Source organism: Octopus bimaculoides, chromosome 28 (genome assembly GCF_046866305.1).
Source record: "Octopus bimaculoides isolate indiv1 chromosome 28, ASM4686630v1, whole genome shotgun sequence".
NCBI lineage: Eukaryota > Metazoa > Mollusca > Cephalopoda > Octopoda > Octopodidae > Octopus > Octopus bimaculoides.
In genome coordinates, this window is record NC_142955.1 from 21718889 (window position 1) to 21741315 (window position 22427).

Below are 22427 nucleotides of genomic sequence, written 5' to 3' on the forward strand. Positions count from 1 at the left end.
TTTGGCTGCTCTTTTTGTATGGTTCTTATGTTTGTTCATACACAAAACAATAAGGTATGATTGGAAAGAGATTTAGCTGCTGTTTTAACAGATCTAGCTACTATGTTGAGATAACCCATAGGCATGGCTGTGTGGTAAGAATTTTGCTTCCCAACCACACAGTCCTGGGTTCAGTCCCACTGTGTGCCACCTGGGGTAAATGTTTTCTACTATAGCCTTGGGCTGACCAAAGTCTTGTGAGTGGATTTGGTAGATAGAAACTGAAAGAAGCCCATTGGATACATCTACTCTTTTACTGGTTTCAGCCATTTGACTGCAGCCATGCTGGAGCACCACCTTTAGTTGAGCAAATCGACTCCAGGACTTATTCTTTGTAAGCCTAGTACTTATTCTATCGGTCTCTTTTGCCGAACCGCTAAGTTACGGGGACGTAAACACAACAGCATCGGTTGTCAAGCGATGTTGTGGGGGACAAACACAGACACACAAACATATACACACACATACATATATATATACACATACAAGATGGGCTTCTTTCAGTTTCCGTCTACCAAATCCACTCACAAGGCTTTGGCTGGCCCGAGGCTATAATAGAAGACACTTACCCAAGGTGCCACGCAGTGGGACTGAACCTGGAACCATGTGGTTGGTAAGTAAGCTACTTACCACACAGCCACTCCTGCGCATAAAATATTTAAAAAGATTAATGATTTATCAACTTCTCATAGTTATATTCTTTTCTCAAAGAAATATCCACACCAGGGCATTAGAATAGTGTTATACTGAAGTAAATAGTATGCTTGGCAGGAGGAATTGGTTTGGCTTGGCTGAATATAGATATATTATGTTTGCTGAGAAAAAATTTTCAAAATTTCATGTCCCACAAATACAAAAAAAAAAAAAGAAAAAATTGGATCCCACGTCCCACTGGTGGGAACCACCTTGTCTCATACATACAGAAGGTAGGTGTGATTTGAGGATGATTTAGTTGCTGTTTATACCAAGTCAAACTATCATGTAAAGGCCTTTCTTTTTGACTCTTACATAAATATGTACCGTGGAGGCGCAATGGCCCCGTGGTTAGGGCAGTGGACACGCGGTCATAGGATCGCGGTTTCGATTCCTAAACCGGGTGTTGTGAGTGTTTATTGAGCGAAAACACCTAAAAGCTCCACGAGGCTCCAGCAGGGGATGGTGGCCAACCCTGCTGTACTCTTCCCCCACAACTTTCTCTCAGTCTTTCTTCCTGTTTCTGTTGTGCCTGTAATTCAAAGGGTCAGCCTTGTCACACTGTGTCACGCTGAATATCCCCGAGAATTACATTAAGGGTAGACATGCCTGTGGAGTGCTCAGCCATTTGCACGTTAATTTCACGAACAGGCTGTTCCATTGATCAGATCAACTGGAACTCTCGACATCGTAAGCGATGGAGTGCCAACAATAAATATGTACCAAAGATCTGTCCATCTCTCTCTGCCTTCTGTACCTAGGAGGATTGTGAGGGTAGAGGCCTCATCTATCTCCTCAGATGCAATTGTCATTAGATTTTCCAGTTGGATTCCCTAGCATGACCAGATGAAACTGGATATTGTCCAACTGTTTCATTCTTGGTGTAGTCCGAGGTCATCTGCCAGTTGGGTTGACTTGAAGAATCCATCTTGCAATTCTTTCTTGTGACATTCTAATCATGTCCATAGTACTGGAGCTATGCCCACTCAATGCAGAGAAGGATCAGCTCAACCTGGAGAGACTTCCTGATCACTGAGCTATGAATCCTGTTGGGTAACATTACTCTAGAGACCATTCAAGGAGCCCCATTTCAGCTGCTTATATTTGCATTCATACTCTTTCGGTCTTTATACCTCAGACAAACAACATATAGTTCAAGGAAGATTTGGCTGCTGTTTCTAACAGATCTTGTTACTGTTAAAAGCTCAAATATATACACACACAAGACAATAGGGTGCGATTCAAAGGAGATCAGGCCAATGAATTTAGATCGCATCAGGAGTGAAATAAATCTGACATTTAGAACTAAGGTCTTTCTATGATGGAACAAATCTGTGGCATCACATTTTCCTCTTTCCTTAGAATATGAAAAAGGAAAGCAAAAAGAAGCTGGGGCTTTGTTGGTTATGACAATGTAGTGGATGCTTTTACGTGCCACCGGCATGAGGGCCAGTCAGGTGGTGCTGGCAACGACCACGCTCGAAATGGTGTATTTTACTTGCCACCTGCACAAGAGCCAGTCCAGCGGTACTGGCAATGAACTTGCTCGAATGTCTTTTCACGTGCCAGGAAGGCGACACAGTCAAATAAATTCATAACAGTTACAATAGTTAAGCAAAATACATTGAAGTATGTTCTACATGTATGCAGAAACAAATTCTTGATTTCCTTCAGTCAGTGTCATTTTTAATATTAGTTTGTATATTTCATGATTATTTAACAAATGGAAGTGCAAATGCACTTTAAACATAGCTCTTAACTGTTCAAATTTACTTCATCCAATATAAATTACTGCATACCTGTGAGTCCAGCACACTTAGAATGCACCCAGCTGTCACAAGAAGAGCACTGCACCATCTTAGAATCCCAGTCATCATCTGCATAGCATTTACGACAAATCGGACAATAGTTTCCATATATATATATATATACAGACACATGAGGAGTGCTGCAAAGGTCCTGGCTTTGGGTAAAAGAAATTACAGGAGGATCAGTTAATCATGATTTTATTGAACTTATTCCCCACATACGTATCGCAGTGATCCTTTACTTTTTCTAAGCTCTGTAAAAGAACTTGGAAAGGTGAGCTTCCAACCAGGCCTTTCACGATACCCTTAAAGGAAGGAACTTTCCAGTCCCGCCTCATATATATTCACAGTATTTGGAACTAATCATGCATTATCTTGTAGCTGTGAGATTTCAATTATATGATTATCTTATTTTTAGAATAGCATTGTAGGGTAGGTGTGAAAGGCCAGATATGGTTATAAAACAGGTTGAATATTTGGGCTGGATATAGCCTGTTTGAATGCTAAAGGATTAAACAGTATTAGATTAAAATAATGATATGTATAATATTTATAATGTACAATAAGGCATGGAGGTTCAGGTGTGACTGTGTGGTTAAGTTATGCCCCCAAACACATGGATTCAGGTTCAGTCCCACTGCTATAGTCCTGGGGTGACCAAATCTTTAGGAGTTGGTTTGGTAGATGGAAACTGAAAAGGCCTGACACATATATAATATGTCTGTGAACTTTAGGTTAGTTAAAATATGTTTTTAACACATTTCCACTGCTAAAGGCAAATTCATTGCAGTTACCGTTGAGAGAAAAAAATTCTCTCTTAACCCATTTACCTCCCATAATTTTCTATTAACTGGAATTTTTTTAATGAAACTTTGATTTCTAGCATAAAACAGCCGTAGAAACACGCTGGAATGATCAAAATAACATTTTAAATAGAAATAAGCGAGATGATATTGGGTGAAAAATTAGCAAACCTCATTTGAATATCAGAGAAATATACCTAGTAGATATAGCAAAAAGGTTAGATATGTGTAAATATCGACAGATAATTACGAAATTCGTAATTTTTAAGTGATCTCATATGAGATCATTGGTAGGTAATGGGTTAAGGTAAAAAAAGGTGTAAAAAATATATCTGTCCAGTGATGGCCCTGTCAGATTCCCAGACACATTCTAACTCTTTAACCATTATCAATGGGAAATACCAAGAGACAACTCTGGACATAATTAAAACCATAGCATAATTAAAACCAAAACACAACATAGTCAATGTTGTGCGTTTTTATAAGAGAGAATTTTTTCTCCCAACAGTAACTGCAGTGAATTTGCCTTGAGAAGTTGAAATATGTCACAAACATCTTTTAACTAACCTGAAGTTCATTTATGCCTTAACATTGCTTGGTGCTGATATTGATGTAAATATGTGCGTGTGTGTTAGTGACTTCTTGTTTAGCTACCCTTGTACAAGCAGTGTCCTTGTTTTCCAATCGTCTGTGGGAACAAGCCTGGCTACGAGGAAAGATGACCTCACTTGAAATGAGTGAAGTGATAGTGACAGGAAGGGTATCCAGCTGTAGAAAATTTGCACGGAGGAAGAAAGAGATGATAAAGGATGATGCTGATGTTGTAATGATGTGATTAATAATTAAAAGAAAAAAAAAAAAATGAAGGAGCAAATTTACAAAAGGTCCCATCCATCACCTGCCTTCATCAAACAGGGTCCAGATTCTTCAAGGTGATGATAAAAAATGGGGAAAAAAACAGCTTTTCATTATTATGTGGGCATTACTTGTTATTGTCTCTTTCAACAGATGGTGCAAGTCTGAATTCGTCTGTGCGTGTGTATTTCTTTCTGTACGTCCTGTATTTCCCTTTATCTGTCCCCAAATTATTCAGGGTTCCATTGCAGGGAGGCAAAATACCGGCTTTTGTCAAACGTTCGATCATAGCCTGGGGGAAGACAGAGAAGACGAGAAAAAAAAAAAGAACAGGTTACAATTATAATTCATTAATTACAATAAATAATTAAATAGATAGGAGAGTATTGTAGTTCGCTTGAAGCATTGTGTATTGTTTGTAAAGAATAAAAAGTTTAGAATGGTACAACAATGCACTATAGAACAAAAAAATGGACCATATACCTGTTGTAATTTGGTTATCTAGAGTCCGATGATATTTCGGAATTACAATTCCTTCTTCAGATCTTCTTTGCATCAATGTTTTGCCATATTTGTGGCTTGTCGACATGACATACCCATCCAATATTTGAATATATAAACATATTTAACCCTTTTGAAACCAACCAACCTGAAACTGCCCCTGGTGTGCTGAATTATAGCATGGAATTTCCATGGGTCCTGCTAGTAATTATTAAACTCATATAGATATTAGAGAACAGGACTACTCACCAAATGGAAAATACTGGACAACCATGTGGATGGTAGTGTTCATCTTCAAGACTTTAACAGCCTGAAAGTACAGTATATATACATACATATATATATATATATATATGAATAAAAATTAAAAAATATAAAAAAGGGTTTTGTATGATCGTGTATAGAGGAATATATGATTTAGAAGAGTTCCAACTCTGTCTGTTTTTTATGTTTTATTTATATTCTTATAAAATTAATGTGGGATATAGAATATGGAATATATAATATAAATAGTAAAATGAAATGAAGTATTGAATGTCTTATATTCTTACTCTTTACTCTTTTACTTGTTTCAGTCATTTGACTGCGGCCATGCTGGAGCACCGCCTTTTTAGTCGAGCAAATTGCCCCCAGGACTTATTCTTTGTAAGCCTAGTACTTATTCTATCGGTCTCTTCTTGCCGAACCGCTAGGTTACGGGGACGTAAACACACCACCATCGATTGTCAAGCGATTTTGGGGGGGACAAACACAGACACACAAACATATATATATATATATATATATATTTACATCTGGGTGTAAAAAAAAACTACATCAGGAAAATTTGTCTAACCCATGCCTGTATGGAAAAGTAGACATAAAACACAAATGATAATGATAAAAAATTTCAGAAAACAAAAGCCTACTGTTTCTTATTTCTTTAGTACCCACAAGGGGACTACACAGAGAGAGGACAAACAAGGACAGACAAACGGATTAAGTCAATTATATCGACCCCTGTGTGTAACTAGTACTTAATTTATCGACCCCAAAAGGATGATAGGCAAAGTCGACCTCGGCGGAATTTGAACTCAGACCATAATGGCAGGCGAAATACCGCTAAGCATTTCGCCCGGCGTGCTAACGGTTCTGCCAGCTCGCTGCCTTATTTCAGTTTCTGTCGACCAAACGTACGTATATATGTGTATGAGCCAATGAGGGGATAGCTACATAGCAACTAGAGCTGCAAGAAATAGAAACCAAATCTCCCTCACAGTGTAAGAGTGGAAACTGCAAAGGTCGAAAAAAAACCCTTTCTGACCCTTTACTTTTGACTAAACCATACAAAAGGAAAAAATACATTCCGTCAGGGTTGGGCAGTCTTTTTTCATGTGCCCCACCTTTTCTTGTTTCTAGGGGGTCAATACAAGTAAATTACCAAGACAAATGGTGATGAGGGTAGGGCTCTTACCTCATTATGTTCGATGCTTTCAAAGTTAATTCCATTGACAGACAAAATCTGGCGAGGAAACGAAACAAAGATATTAGGATATGACCACATAAATTACACAGCAAGTTAACAAAATAACATAATGGGATAGTAGGTGCAGTAAGAAGCTTGATTTCCAGCCTCATGGTTTTGGGTTCAGTCCCCCTGTGTAGTACCTTGGGCAAGTGTCTTCTGCTATAGCCACAGGCTGACCAAAGTTTTGTGAGTGGATTTGGTAGATGGAAACTGAAAGACATATAATTGCCCAACCCATGCTAGCATGGAAAGCAGACATTAAACAATGACGATGATGATGATGATATATATATATATATATATATATATATATATATATATATATGGGAGAATTTATGAAAAAAACAACAGACGAAGACAGGTGGTGTAAACAACAAATGGATGTATTAGTTTAACGCTCGGGAATAGAGAAAGTCTTTGACGTTTTGAGCTATGCTCTTCAACTGAAAGGATCACACACACACACACATATATATATATATATATATATGTGTGTGTGTGTATATGTATGTATGCACATGTATGTTTTGTTTACCTTTGCACTTTTCAGAACTTGCTGAATTGCAAGCAGTGTCTGCTAATACACTGAACAATCGTAGAGAGGGGAATAGCCAGGAGGAGGTTTTGTTGACTAATTGCATAGATAATTTTAGTTGACACCAAACAATCTTAACTCCCAACATTATGTACATGAGCTCCTACTGGAAGCGTATCTAATATGTAGAGAGCTCTCCTGGGGAATTTCCTATTACTGAGAGAGGGGGGGGAGTAGAGTGAGAGGGGGGAGTAGAGTGAGAGGGGGGGAGTAGAGTGAGAGGGGGGGAGTAGAGTGAGAGGGGGAGGGAAATAGTGGAGAATGAGAAAGAAGAAAACAGAGTGAAGTGGAGAGATAGGATGCAGGAAGGAAGGAAGAGAGAGAGAGAGAGAGAGAGACGGGGTATGGAGTAGAGATATGTACAGACTGACGAAGTGAGAGTGAATTTACCTGATCTCCTTTGGTCAAACCCATTTTGTCTGGCTCACTGTCAGGCATCACCTGATTGGACAAAGATAAAAACCAATGATGATAAAGATGATGATGATGATGATGATGATGATAATAATGGTTACAAATTCTGGCACAAGGCCGACAATTCTGGGGGAGGGAATAAATAGATTTCACCAACCCCAATGCACAACTGGTACTTATTTTATCAACCCTGAAAGCATGAAAGGCAAAGATGACCCGGGCAGAATTTGAACTCAGAACGTAAAGACAGATGAAATGCTGCTAAGCATTCTGACCAGTGTGCTAACGATTCTACCAGCTCACTGCTTGGTTTTCCTTTTGGCACAAGGCCAGAAATTTTGGAGAAGGGGATAATTAAACTGACCCCACTGCTCAACTGGTACTTATTTTATCAACCCCAAAAGGATGAAAGGTAAAGCCGACCCCAGCAGGATTTGAACTCAGAAACAACAACAACAACAACAACAATAATAATAATCCTTTCTACTAAAGGTGCAAGGCCTGAAATTTGGCGGGAGGAGACTAGATGATTACATCAACCCCAGCGTTTCATTGATACTTAATTTATCAATCCCCCAAAAGTGGAATTTGAACTCGGAATGTGCAGACAGACAAAATACTGCTAAGCATTTTGCCTAGCGTGCCAACAGTTCTGCCAGCTCACCGCCTTAATAATAAGCTTTGTGATTGAATTTGGTAGGCGGAAGTTACTGCCGTGTGTGTATATGTCTGTGTATGTGCTTGTGCCTCTCCGAAAGAGAGAGAGAGAGGGGGGATAAATGTGGTTGTATTAAGTAATGCTTGAATTACCTTTGATACAAAAATACCATAGTGATGCTCTTTGCCACCTCTGATGTTGAATCCCAGCTGAAAACAATATAAAGGAAACATGTTACTACTACTACTACTACTACTACTACTACTACTACTACTAATAATAATAATAATAATAATAATAGTAGTAATGATGCAGTACCATGCAGTGGCTCTCATGGCTTCTGATCTTAACTGATTGGAAGTGTTATCATGCACATTGTTTTGTCTTGGTATAAAAAGATGGCCTACAGCAAATATTCTGCTTAATACCACAGATTTGCAGAGGATGTAGTAAATGGCAAGGGTATCACCATCCTTTGGAACTTCCCAATACAAACAGACAAAAAAATTGACTCAAGTTGACCAGACATTGTGATCAAGGACTACAACAGATCAAAATGTCCCACAAGATCAAAATGTCTCAAGAAAGGAATACGAAAAGCTTTCTAACTATGAAGATTTGCAAACTGAAATCACAAAAATGTGGAAGCTTAGAACTATGATAATGCCAGTAGTAATTGGTGTATTGAGAATAATAAAGAGGGGAGCTGAGAAGTATATTAAGCAACTCCAATCTCCGTGAACTACAAAAGATAACCTTGATGGGTTTAGCCCATATACTATGGAATGAACTCGCCATCTAAAATGGAATAAATGTGGTGATAATTTTAGCATGCATAGCAAAACAAAAAATGTGCCCTTGCTGCTCCTGGTCTCCAGAGGATGCTTGGTACTAAGGCAGCTGAAATAAAGTTATAATGAAAGGAAACCATAGACAGTAATAATAACAATTATAAAATTTTGGCACAAGGATAGCAAGCTTAAGGCAAAGTTAACCTGGGCAGAATTTGAACTCAGAACGTAGAGATGGATGAAATGCTACTAAGCATTTTGCTTAGCATGCTAAAGATCAAGCCAGCTCATCAGCTTTGCAAGATGAAACATTAAATTTGTTTTTTCTCCACAAAAATGGAAGGGTCTGTCCTAGGCAAATGTGCATCGTTTACACTGGCAAATATTACGAGGCACCTGCAAGAGCCCTGTGCTGGTGCCATGTTAAAAACACCCAGCACTCACTGTAAAGTGGTTGGTGTTAGGAAGGGCATGGGCATCCAGCCATAGAAACTATGTCAAATCAGACTGGAACCTGGTGCGGCTCTCCACCTTACCAGCTCTGGTGAAACTATCCAACCCATGCTGGCATGGAAAATGGACGCTGAAGGATGATGATGAATGATAAGTGACCATTCGGTGAGTTTCAATCCTAAACGTGGGTAGGGGGATAAGATCCTGACCTTGTGAGGTGGGGTGGGATACATGTGGGTGGTAAAGAAGAGTTTAGATTTGACTGACCTGTTCAGATGCATTGCTCCGGGTTATATGGATATTTCTGGGTAGGAACTTCTCAAGACCATTATCATAATCAGGATGGTTTGGACGCTGTAATACAAGTAGAAACAAAGAAAAATAGAAAGAGACGGTGCAGGTGGCTGTGTGTTACAAAGTTTGTTTTCCAAACACATGGTTTCAGGTTCAATCCAACTGCATGGCACCTTGAGTATATATATATGGCACATAAAAATCACTCACTACACTCTTGGAGTGGTTGGCATTAGGAAGGGCATCCAGTTGTAAAAACCATGCCAAATCAGATTGAAACCCACTGCAGCACACCTGCTTACTAGTTTTTCAGTCAAACCGTCCAACCCATGCCAGCATGGAAAACGGACGTTAAATGATGATGATAATGATGATATACAAAAAAGTTATATCAATGTACGTATGCAAGTACGAATACACATACACACATATATACACATATCAACATAGATATATAACGATGATTAATACTATTAGACAGCCTGATAGTTAATAACAACTGCTAGTATCGAAAATGTGTGTGTGTGTGTGTATATACATATATATATATATATATATATATATATATATATATATATATATAGCACCACAGGATTAGATAAATCCATGGCACAAGGACCCAGCAATTTGGTGGGAGGAATTTAAGTCGATTATATTGGCCCCCAATGCTCAGATGGTACTTATTCTATCGACTCTGTAGTAATGCCCTTATATAAATATAAACAAATAATTATATTCTTGGGAATAGAACTTTCCCTTATGAATTTTTTTTATACACTAGCTTCCTGATAAAATTCTTATAACAAGGAAACTCAAGGTCCGAGAGTATACATCCATAAGCGTTACATGTAATCAAGACATGAACAAAACACATCTATAAGGAAGTTGCTCTTACTTTATCGGGTGGTACCCAGAACGGTGGAAGTTCATAGGGGGGCAACTGTGCACGCATATGCTCCAGAGATCTCACTTCTGGGGACGACATTTCGTTGTCTGTCTGTCTATATCCTTACCTCTCCCTCTCCGTGTATGTCTCTTTCTTTTGTCAACTGCTTTCAATGGTCTCTCGGTTTTGTTGTCGTTAACAAGTAATAAATAAACAGCCAAGTTGGACAGCAACAGCACTGTCATGTACCGGAAGTCGAAGTGATAGTAATGCTGCTGCTCAGGTTATTATGTAGCCCTAGGTCAGTCCACGTGGAGACGCAATGGCCCAGTGATTAGAGCAGCGGACACGCGGTCATAGGATCGCGGTTTCGATTCCCAGACCAGGCGTTGTGAGTGTTTATTGAGCGAAAACACCTAAAAGCTCCCCGAGGCTCCGGCAGGGGATGATGGTCAACCCTGCTGTACTCTTCCACCACAACTTTCTCTCACTCTTACTTCCTGTTTCTGTTGTGCCTGTAATTCAAAGGGGTCAACCTTGTCACACACTGTGTCACGCTGAATATCCCCGAGAACTACGTTAAGGGTACATGTGTCTGTGGAGTGCTCAGCCACTTGCACGTTAATTCCACGAGCAGGCTGTTCCGTTGATCGGATCAACTGGAACCCTCGACGTCGTAAGCGACGGAGTGCCAACAACAACAGGTCAGTCCTGATCATTGAAGGTCCTATAATGAGTAGTGGTAACGCATGAGGATACTGGACGACTGTCTGGGTTTCCGACCGATCGAGCGGCTCCTATGCTAGACGGAATTCTGGTTTAAAGCACTCATATAACCCGTCATAATTTTTTTTTAAATTCTTTTGGAATTTTCAGAAAATTTGGTTTATGTTTACTTTAATACCCGGTTATCAAAACAAACAAAAAAATTAAACAAGTGTAATAGGTGTAAAACAATGTGTATTGCATGAATATAAAAACAAAAAATTTGCGCAAACAAACGGGGGAGGGGTGAGAGGACTTTCGGTGGTAAGACTTCCGCCCGTCCCCACCCAAAAGCCGCCCTCTAAAAAAATTTTTTTTTTTTTCGACACAAACCACCCTTTCTCGGCTACGGGGAATACGAATCTGCAATGAAATTGGCAAAAATCGACATTTCTAAATTACTGAAACCACAGGTACAGGACGAGAAACAGCGACATGATCAGTTGGTAGATATAATCCTGTTGTTTAGAGCTATGGTTAGGGCAGCGGATTCACGGTCATAGGATCGCAGTTTCGATTCCCAGACCGGGCGTTGTGAGTGTTTACTGAGCGGAAACACCTAAAGCCCCACAAGGCTCCGGCAGGGGACGGTGGCGAACCCTGCTGTACTCTTCCACCACAACTTTCTCTCACTCTTACTTCCTGTTTCTGTTGTGCCTGTAATTCAAAGGGGTCAACCTTGTCACACACTGTGTCACGCTGAATATCCCCGAGAACTACGTTAAGGGTACACGTGTCTGTGGAGTGCTCAGCCACTTGCACGTTAATTCCACGAGCAGGCTGTTCCATTGATCGGATCAACTGGAACCCTTGACGTCGTAAGCGATGGAGTGCCAACAACATTAGAGCTATGCCATCAAATTGTAGCTGTGTAGTACCAATCTGATATAAGTAGCAGAGGCAATATGATTGACTAAACTCTTGAAGGCATTGACTTTTCATATCTATGGTCCAGTAACCGAAGCCAGTAAAAGAATTTAAGCCAAATACATACTGAAGAGGCTTCTTATATAAGGACTCTAGAGCTGACAGAAATATCGGGTTTAGAAATAGAATACGTGGTCTTTAGACATGGTAGAAATAATAGCCTAATCACACTCTACCATTAAGTATAGCAGGAAAGATTCCTCTAGCTAAATATGCAGGTAGGCTCCAGTGGATAAACATAATTTCCCATGCTAGGCTGGTCTGTCATGTGATGAAATGGGATAGCCCACGTCAAGCCAGAACTCAACCATCATGTGACCACCTATAGAAAACACATGAATGAGCCAATATCAGAGTATCTAAGGCTAGAAAACTGAATGATAAACATACTTCTGCTACAGATGGACTGGGAAATTTTTTCTTGGCATCTTGGGCAAGTTTCTTCTACTATAGCCTCGGGCCGACCATGCCTTGTGAGTGGATTTGGTAGATGGAAACTGAAAGAAGCCCGTCGTATATATGTAAATATATATATATGTATGTGTTTGTGTGTCTGTGTTTGTCCCCCCAACATCGCTTGACAACCGATGCTGGTGTGTTTACGTCCCCGTAACTTAGCGGTTCAGCAAAAGAGACCGATAGAATAAGTACTACGTTTACAAAGAATAAGTCCTGGGGTTGATGTGCTCGACTAAAGGCGGTGCTCCAGCATGGCCGCAGTCAAATGACTGAAACAAGTAAAAGAGTAAAGAGAGTTAATGTTTCATGAATCCCCCGGCTTCCATAAGTCACATCCACTTTAAGCAACTCGTACTTTAGTACTATTTTTATGCAGCTGTCCTCTGCTAATACCCATCACATGACTAGACCAATACACACACACACTATATATAAATGATTATAGGTTAGGTAATCTGATAGTATTTCACTGATAAAGTCATAGACATATTTGCCCCCCCTGTGCGTGCGTGTGCGTGCGTGTGTGTGTGTATAAGAGGAATGGTGTGCATGTTTTTGTATCTGTGGTTAACAAAGTCTTCAAACCCACACCTACAAATTATATACTCATCACTAGAAATATCTGTGACGGTCAGTGAGTGTATGATAACACAGACATATACATACATATGTTCATACATAGACACACACACACACACACACAAAATGTGTACGTGTGTGTGTGTCTATATAGATATATATACATTAATCCCTCACCATATTGTGGTTCACCTATCGCGGTTTATTATTTAAGCTTTCATTGAATCCTCTGTGGTGGTGTTTTTTTTATTATTTTTATAATTTGTATCCGCCTGACTGGCTGACATAGGATTTTTGAGCGAGATCGTTGCCAGTGCCCCTGGACTGGCTCTTGTGCGGGTGGCACATAAAATACACCATCTTGAGCATGGCCGTTGCCAGTACCGCCTGACTGGCCTTCGTGCGGGTGGCACGTAAAAGCACCCACTACACTCTCTGAGTGGTTGGCGTTAGGAAGGGCATCCAGCTGTAGAAACTCTGCCAAATCAGATTGGAGCCTGGTGTTGCCATCCGGTTTCACCAGTCCTCAGTCAAATCGTCCAACCCATGCTAGCATGGAAAGCGGACGTTAAACGATGATGATGATGATGATGATGATATTCTATTATAAATGCAAAAATATACAGTACAGTAGTGTTTCTACTTCACAGATTTTCACCTACCATGGGGGACTTTGGAATGTAACACCCACGATAGTTGAGGGATTACTACCTTGGATCTTAGGGTGACATACTGTGCTTGAGGAGACCTATTGAGTCAAGTCCATCAACATCAACATCAACATCAATATCAAAATCAAATTACAATCAAATGGAAATTGTAGTTGTAGTCCTCGTGCCGGTGGCCCGTAAAAAGCACCATCTGATCATGGTCGATGCCAGCTCCTCTGGCCCCTGTGCTGGTGGCACGTAAAAAGCACCCACTATACTCTCGGAGTGGTTGGCATTAGGAAGGGCATCCAGCTGTAGAAACACTGCCAGATCAGATTGGGGCCTGGTGCAGCCTCCTGGCTTCCCAGACCCCAGTCGAACCGTCCGACCCATGCCAGTATGGTAAACGGACGTTAAATGATAATGATGATGATGATGATGATGATGATATGCTCCGTGACAACCCTTACTCACCTGTTGGATGATGGAGTTAGCATCACTGATGATATTGGATGAACTCAGCCATCCACTTAACACCTGGCTACCTAAAATGTCTCCCACTCTAGACCATGAATTACATGTCCCCACCTGAGATCTCCAAAGACTTTGCCCTTCATCTGTTCAGGGTTGATAGATTACATACTAGTGATTACCTTCCCCAAAATTTCGGACTTTGAGCCTTTACTAGAAAGGTTTATTATTATTATTATTATTATTATTATTAATATTATTATGGCAGGGAGCTGGCAGAATCGTTACCATTCCAGGTGAAATGCTTAGTGGTATTTTGTCTGTCTTTCCATTCTGAGTTCAAATTCCACCGAGGTCAACTTTACCTTTCATCCTTTCAGGGTTGATAAATTAAGTACCAGTGAATCACTGGAGTTGATGTAATCCACTAGTCCCCTCCCTTCAAATTTCAGGCCTTGTGCCTATAGTAGAAAGGATTATTATCATCATCATCATCATCATCATATGTTTGACTTTTGCTTTGCATTTGTACGAGTTGGATCCAAGTCTCACCCAGAGACCTCAAGAGACAACAAGGTAGAAGTTCATGTAGGTGTTATGCCTAGGGTACCATATATTTGGATTTGTACATAGTGTTGTTCTAGAGAATGTCTAAGAAACCATAAGAAAATTACGAGTTTGTTTTAAAATTTGAGATCACATAGAAAGTATTTTACGTAGGATATGGGCAGTTCCCATGAGCACTATCTTTTGAACTTCAGCCATTTTGGGGCTTCCTGGTATCTGAGCTAGGTAGTAATCAGCTCGTATTTTCATTTTCATTTTCATTATTATTATTATTATTATTATTATTATTGTTATTGTTATTATAATTATCACATAGTTTCATTCAATGTTCTCTACAACAATGTAATTACCTTGTGCAATATTCATTTTCCTTCATTATGTTTTAACATTTTTCATAATCTATTGTTATCTGATATTATTATCTCTGTGAAGATAGTACAAAGTTCCTGCTACTTGTTTGATACATGAGCTTGTATCTATCTTTCTATCTATCTATCGCCTGTGTGATACATCTTTCTTTCTCTCTCTCTCTCTCTCTCTCTCTCTCTCTCTCTCTCTATATATATATATATATATATATATATATATATATATATATATATATATATATATATATATATTGTTGTATTTCGGGATGGTCATTTTTTTTTGCCAAATAAACAACGCAATATATATTTGTTCTTCATTCGTTTATTGATGTTTTTTTTTTGTTTTTTTTTTTTGCAGGAACACACATGAAGATGGAAAATGTCACCAAAGAGGTAGCAGATGTGTGACAAAAGATTACCAGACAATGGACATGAGATAGAATAAGAACAGCAATAAATGAGTGAAGAATGAATATGTAGTGTGTGTGTGCGTGTGTGTGTGTGTGTTTATTTGGCAAAAAAAAACAAAAAACAAAAGTGACCATCCCAAAATACTACAATATCTGTTTCAACACACGGTTTCACATCAGGAATCTTGTAACACAAATTCATAAACGCATCTATATATAACTATGTATATATATGTATATATATATATATTCATATATATATATATATATATATAATCATAAATATACAGGGATTAGCAGGAGTTGCTATAAATTTGTAGTTTGGAATCAGTAGTTCTTTGACTGCTATTTCTAAATTTCAGTATGTTGGAGAAGCAACTCCTGCTAATCCCTGTATATTTATGATTATAAATGGTTTTACCGATAAAGGTTTTTTCATACTGAGCTACTCGGCAAAATTGTTAATTATTAATTTTATTACTAATTGACGATTCCCTGCCCTATATATCTATATATATATCTATATATATATATATATATATATATATATATATATATATATATATATATATATATATATATATATACATTCATATATATATATATATATATATATATATATATATATATATATATATATATATATATATATATATACGTAAATTGAAAACAGAACACAAAGGATTGAAATTTACGTTTAATATATTCTTTCACCTCTGCCACTATCCGGCATATACAGGTGCTTACACTTATCAAGTATTACCTCTAAAATTTGCAATACCTATATATATATATATATATATATATATATATATACACACACACACACACACACACATATATATATATATATATATGTATATATATATATATATATATACACATACATATATATATACATAGATATATACATGCATACATACATACATATATATATATAAAGCAGTTGTATACTGTCAACTTAATGTGACAGTCCCAATAAGGGAATCATACCGCTGTTATTTAGCCCTAGGAAGCTGGACCGCTTCCTGTCGGCATTGACACATTTCTTGTGCCCTTATATTTGCAAGGGGGAGACAAGCACCCCCATCCAGTCTAGCCAGCATTCAGGGACATGTTTCTGAGTCATTGCTCGTCGTCAGCCTGAAGTAGCAAAACCAGCTGGCTGAAGATGTCTGTCAACCTCTCGCAAATACTCTTTTACTTGTTTCAGTCATTTGACTGCGACCATGCTGGAGCACCGCCTTTAGTCGAGCAAATCGACCCCAGGACTTATTCTTTGTAAGGTGCCATCACGATTTCGCTTTCGCTTGCCCCAACAGGTCTTCGCAAGCCGAGTTTCATGTCCAATGAAGGAGACGATGTTGGCATGGGTGCCAGTCGTTGAATTTAGTTTGATTTCGATTTCACTTGCCTCAACAGGTCTTCACAAGCGGAGTTTAGTGTCCAGTGAAGGAAAGGTATATTATATAACCCTAGTATTATCCATATTAGAAGACATGGCATATTATAAAAAGGTACAACACTACAATCAGCAGAAAATAATGAGAAGCCGAAAATTTATGTTAAACCTATACAGAGTAAGGCTCACCAGTCAGCTCAACAGCAACTTAACATTTTGCTTAGTGCATTTCCTTCTGCCTTGGTTACCCAGTTGAAAGATTTGATAACAGATATGCCACAGGATGCAACTTGGCACCTGTGCCCAGCATTGCCTTCCTGACACTTGTGCCGGTGGCACGTGTAAAGACATTCGAGCGAGATTGTGCCAGTGCAGCTGGACTGGCTCCTGTGCAGGTGGCATGTAAAATACACCATCTTGAGCGTGGCCGTTGCCAGTACCGCCTGACTGGCCCTCGTGCGGGTGAAACGTAAAAGCACCCACTAAACTCTCGGAGTGGTTGGCGTTAGGAAGAGCATCCAACTGTAGAAACTACCAAATCAGATTGGAGCGTGGTGTAGCCATCTGGCTTCACCAGTCCTCAATCAAGTCGTCCAACCGATGCTAGCATGGAAAGTGGACGTTAAACGATGATGATGATGATGATGATGATGATGATGAATAGCAGGCCCTGTATGCGAAAGTCACCATCTCGGTAAATTTTTAGAGACCCTCTTAAAACCATTGCTCAAGTATATTAAAAGCTACAGAAGGGTCAAACTATATATGCTCAATCATCTCCCTGAAACAATAAATAAAAACACCCTACTAGTACCCCTTTTCCAATAGTACCCCTTTTCCAATAGTACCCCTTTTCCAATAGTACCCCTTTTCCAATAGTATCCCTTTTCCAATAGTACCCCTTTTCCAATAGTATCCCTTTTCCAATAGTACCCCTTTTCCAATAGTACCCCTTTTCCAATAGTATCCCTTTTCCAATAGTACCCATTTTCCAATAGTATCCCTTTTCCAATAGTATCCCTTTTCCAATATCCCCGACAGCCTAGGAATAGAGGCAATCCAATTCTGGTTAGAGAATTACTCCAATGAACTCCCATGAACTGCATCAAAAAAGAATTCATAATAGAATGGCTAAAATTCCATCTTGGTGAATAACTTCTTGTATTTAATGACAACTTCTATCAAAAGAAATTGGGGACTGCGATGGGCATGTGAATGGTTCCCTCCTTTTTTAATCTAGTCATGGGGTACCTAAACATCAATCTTTATAGTAAGGTACGATGAAACTTAGGATGCTACGATGAGATCCAGAAAACACACACACACCAACACACACATTATGTGTGTGTATAGGAATTCATGTCTTGATCTATTTTTAGATGTTTAATTTTCTCTTCTCTGTTACTTATATAATATACACCTGCATGCATGCAGGAACACACACGCACACATACATACATACATATATATATATATATAAAACATACATACACAAATATGCATACGTATATGTATGAATATATGGATGCGCATATATATATATGTATACATATATATGTATGTATATATATATGTATATACACATATACACACACACATGCATACATATATGTATGCATATATATACATATATATATATACATACATATATATGTATATATATATATGTATATACACACATACACATGCATACATATATGTATACATATATATGCATTTATATATATATATATATATATATATATATATATATATACAAACACATACACACACGTGTGTGTGTGCGAGTGTATACACAAACACACACATGCATGCATGTATGTATGCATATATATACATATATATATATATATATGTATATATACATATATATGTATATATATATATGTATATACACACATACACATGCATACATATATGTATACATATATATGCATTTATATATATATATATATATATATATATATATATATATATATACAAACACATACACACATGTGTGTGCGTGCGAGTGTATACACAAACACACACATGCATGCGTGTATGTGTCTGCACATGTGGGTCATAGTTATTATCGCTAGGAGATATAAATTAGTCCCTTATCTTTGGACTATTGCCTTCCCCTTGTTTCATAATATATCAATGTGTATATACACAGGAACGTAACGAGCATTTTATATGGACTCACAAATACACAGACACTAAGGTGAGAGTATGGATTATATTTTTCCTTTTAATATCGGCATCATGTATATACATCGTTAGATGATGACTTTTCTCTTTACTGTTCACACACACATGAATGTATGTGTATATATAATTGAGCTTTACCTTGGTTCTTTTCCCTAAAACTATATATTCATATATATATATATATATATATATATATATATATATATATATATATATATATATATATATATATATATATATATATAGATAGATAGATAGATAGATATCTACATATACATATATATATATATATATATATATATATATATATATATATATATATATATATGGTATATATATATATATATACCATATATATTATATATATATATATATATATATATATATATATATATATATACATAATTAAGGGATCAGCAAACATTTGCTTCTGTTGGAGTCTCAGCTTTTTTAGCTGCTATTTCTGAACTTCGGTATGTGGTGAAGCAAATGTTTGCTGATCCCCTTAATTATGTTTATAAATGTATATGAACTTTTAAATAAGTTCTCCACCGATAAAGGTGCTTACATACCGAAGGGCTTGGTAAAAAGTATTAATTGTTGATTTATTAATAAATTAATAAATTGATAAACCTTTACCCTTTTAATTTGTAATAATTATATATATATATATATATATATATATATATATATATATATGATGGTGATCATCATATATGTGTATAGAGAGATGCTCTTAAGTATGTGTGTGTGAATATATATATACTTAATCACCAGTCACCCTGGTGAAGCAAACCCATGGTTAAAGCATTCCAGCAATATCCATTCTTTCTGTTTTCAGGATTACTCTGTCCAGTGTTTTCCCTTTCTTAACACCATAGTGTGTGATGTGAACGAAGTTTGCCTGATATTTCAGCCAAATATAGCTACCATATAGAGGATTTTCTTGTATTTTCATTCCTTAATATATACATAGTATGGTATGAGTTGAGAGGAATTTGGCTGTTATTTCTATCATTTCTACCTACCATGTGAAGGTCTTCCTTGTAGATTTATATGTACATATTTACATATATATATAACATAGGATGGTAAGATTTTGGGGAGATTTCGTTGCTATTTCTGATACATTTATCTACCATGTAGAGGTTTCTCTCATTGGTTTATACATACATATAAGACAGGAGGGATTGTTGTTGTTGTTGTTGGCACTCCATTGCTTACGACGTCGAGGGTTCCAGTTGATCCGATCAACGGAACAGCCTGCTCGTGAAATTAACGTGCAAGTGGCTGAGCACTCCACAGACACGTGTACCCTTAACGTAGTTCTCGGGAATATTCAGCGTGACACAGTGTGACAAGGCCGACCCTTTGAATTACAGGCACAACAGAAACAGGAAGAAAGACTGAGAGAAAGTTGTGGTGGAAGAGTACAGCAGGGTTGGCCACCATCCCCTGCCGGAGCCTCGTGGAGCTTTTAGGTGTTTTCGCTCAATAAACACTCACAACGCCCGGTCTGGGAATCGAAACCGCGATCCTTTGACTGCGAGTCCGCTGCCCTAACCACTGGGCCATTGCGCCTCCACTATATGTATGTATGTATATATGTATGTATATAAGGGTCTGATGATGTTGATGTTGGCAAAAGTGATGATGATGATGATGATGATGATGATGATTGATGATAATGTCGATGATGGTGATGATGACGGTATTGTTGATGACATCAGTGAACAGGGATGATAATGATGATATGCTCTTTTATAGGCTAATGACAATGATCAGGCTGATGCGTTTATTTCACTGAACTTTGTGACCGAAGCACTTTATCAATCTGTTTACCAAACATGTCAAGATACCCTCTTTTGCATTAATTTTATTTATGCCAGTTATATCATCACCACCACCACCGCCACCGCCACCACCACCACCACCATCACCATCACCACCACCACCAACACCACCACCACCACCGCCACCACCGCCACCACCACCATCACCACCACCACCACCACCACCACCAACACCACCATCACCGCCGCAGCAGCCGCCACCACCACCGTTGTCATCATCTTCATCATCTTTATGATCTGCATGTAAAAAATAGTTGGTGTATAAATCTGTGTGTGCGTGCACGCGTGTATGTGTGCATGCGTGTGTGTGTGTGTGTGTGTGTGTGTAAATGTATGTGTGAACGAATGTACATGCGTTAACTTTTCTAATATATATTTTCTTATTTTTATTCAGTTGCAGTTCTTGCTGGTGTTGACTATTCATCATTTACCCCGCTTGATGGACATTGGGCCACCAGATGAAGAAGGAATCGAAGGAGGAGGAGGAAATGGAGGAAATGGAGGAGGAGGAGAGGATTACGAGATTGAAGAAGACCTTGAGTACAATAACAACAACAGCAACAACGACAACCACAAGGACAACAGCAACGAAGAGATAGCATCACTAAAGACAGTTCCCTTGATTGTGTCATCAAGATTATCATCTGTGTCGTCAACGTCGACGATGTTGAGGAGGGGCGCAAACGAGATCCGTCACAGGAGGAACGAAGAAAACCATCGCCCCGTCCCTCGCACACGTCTCACGGTCCAGTGCAAGTCGAAATTTGAGCAGGACCTCGAGAAACAACCAGCTGACTCACCGTCTGTGCCATACTTAGCGACGTTCATTAAGTGGTTAGCCACATTCCTGCTTGGGTCCCTCTTTCTCACTTCCCTTGTCTTCAGCCGTTTGTCAATGATATCACTAACTCAGCATTTCAATTCCTCTCTGATGCTCGGTGGCTCTGACAACATCCATGTCTATGGTGAACAGGATTATGTGGTATTCTCGATGTTACTGCTGCTGCTGATTATTCCCCACTGCATCACACTGCTGCAGTCAATATGGGTTGGTGGTCTTGGAAGCCATACCCCGTGGCCAGATAATATTGGACTTGCAATCGTAAGTGTTATTGGCTGTTGAGTATTTTCAGCCTCTAATTCTTAATCTTAGTCAACTAAACTTTTGAACAACTAATGCTTGCTTTATATCTGTCATAAATACATGAATTTAGTTGGCACTCTGTCGCTTACGACGTCAAGGGTTCCGGTTGATCCGACCAACGGAACAGCCTGCTCGTGAAATTAACGTGCAAGTGGCTGAGCACTCCACAGACACGTGTACCCTTAACGTAGTTTTCGGGGAGATTCAGCATGACACAGTGTGACACGGCTGACCCTTTGAATTACACTGTGTCACACTGAATCTCCACGAGCAGGCTGTTCCGTTGACCGGATCAACCGGAACCCTCGACGTCGTAAGCGACAAAGTGCCAAGAAACTACTA

General features: G+C 38.6%; 2 protein-coding genes across 3 annotated transcripts in view; one reads left to right on the plus strand and one right to left on the minus strand.

Annotated features, from left to right (window-relative positions):
* Window positions 1-2722: 2722 nt before the first annotated feature.
* On the minus strand, window positions 2723-11524 carry LOC106878455 (PDZ domain-containing protein 11). The gene is made up of 7 exons (XM_014927667.3): window positions 10307-11524; window positions 9385-9471; window positions 8026-8082; window positions 7192-7242; window positions 6153-6200; window positions 4949-5009; window positions 2723-4490 (listed from the first exon to the last, which is right to left on the minus strand). The coding sequence occupies exons 1-7, from the start codon at window positions 10394-10396 to the stop codon at window positions 4429-4431; spliced, it is 456 nt and encodes a 151-aa protein (XP_014783153.2). The 5' UTR covers window positions 10397-11524; the 3' UTR covers window positions 2723-4428.
* Window positions 11525-21140: 9616 nt separating this feature from the next.
* Window positions 21141-22427, plus strand: part of LOC106878452 (uncharacterized) — a 51016-nt gene continuing 49729 nt past the window's right edge. For both annotated transcript variants that reach the window (XM_089344691.1, XM_089344690.1), the window contains exon 1: window positions 21141-22043. In XM_089344691.1, coding sequence (XP_089200817.1) covers window positions 21231-22043 — 813 coding nt within the window. In that variant the 5' untranslated portion in view covers window positions 21141-21230. The remainder of the gene's footprint in view (window positions 22044-22427) is intronic.

Coding starts and splice junctions, on each gene's coding strand:
- LOC106878455 (XM_014927667.3), bottom strand. CDS start 10,396: ATGTCGTCCCCAGAAGTGAGATCTCTGGAGCATATGCGTGCACAGTTG. Junction 6,201..7,191: donor GTTTGACCAAAGGAGATCAG/GTAAATTCACTC, acceptor TTTCCTCGCCAG/ATTTTGTCTGTCAATGGAAT. Junction 4,491..4,948: donor TGTCCAGTATTTTCCATTTG/GTGAGTAGTCCT, acceptor GTCTTCCCCCAG/GCTATGATCGAACGTTTGAC.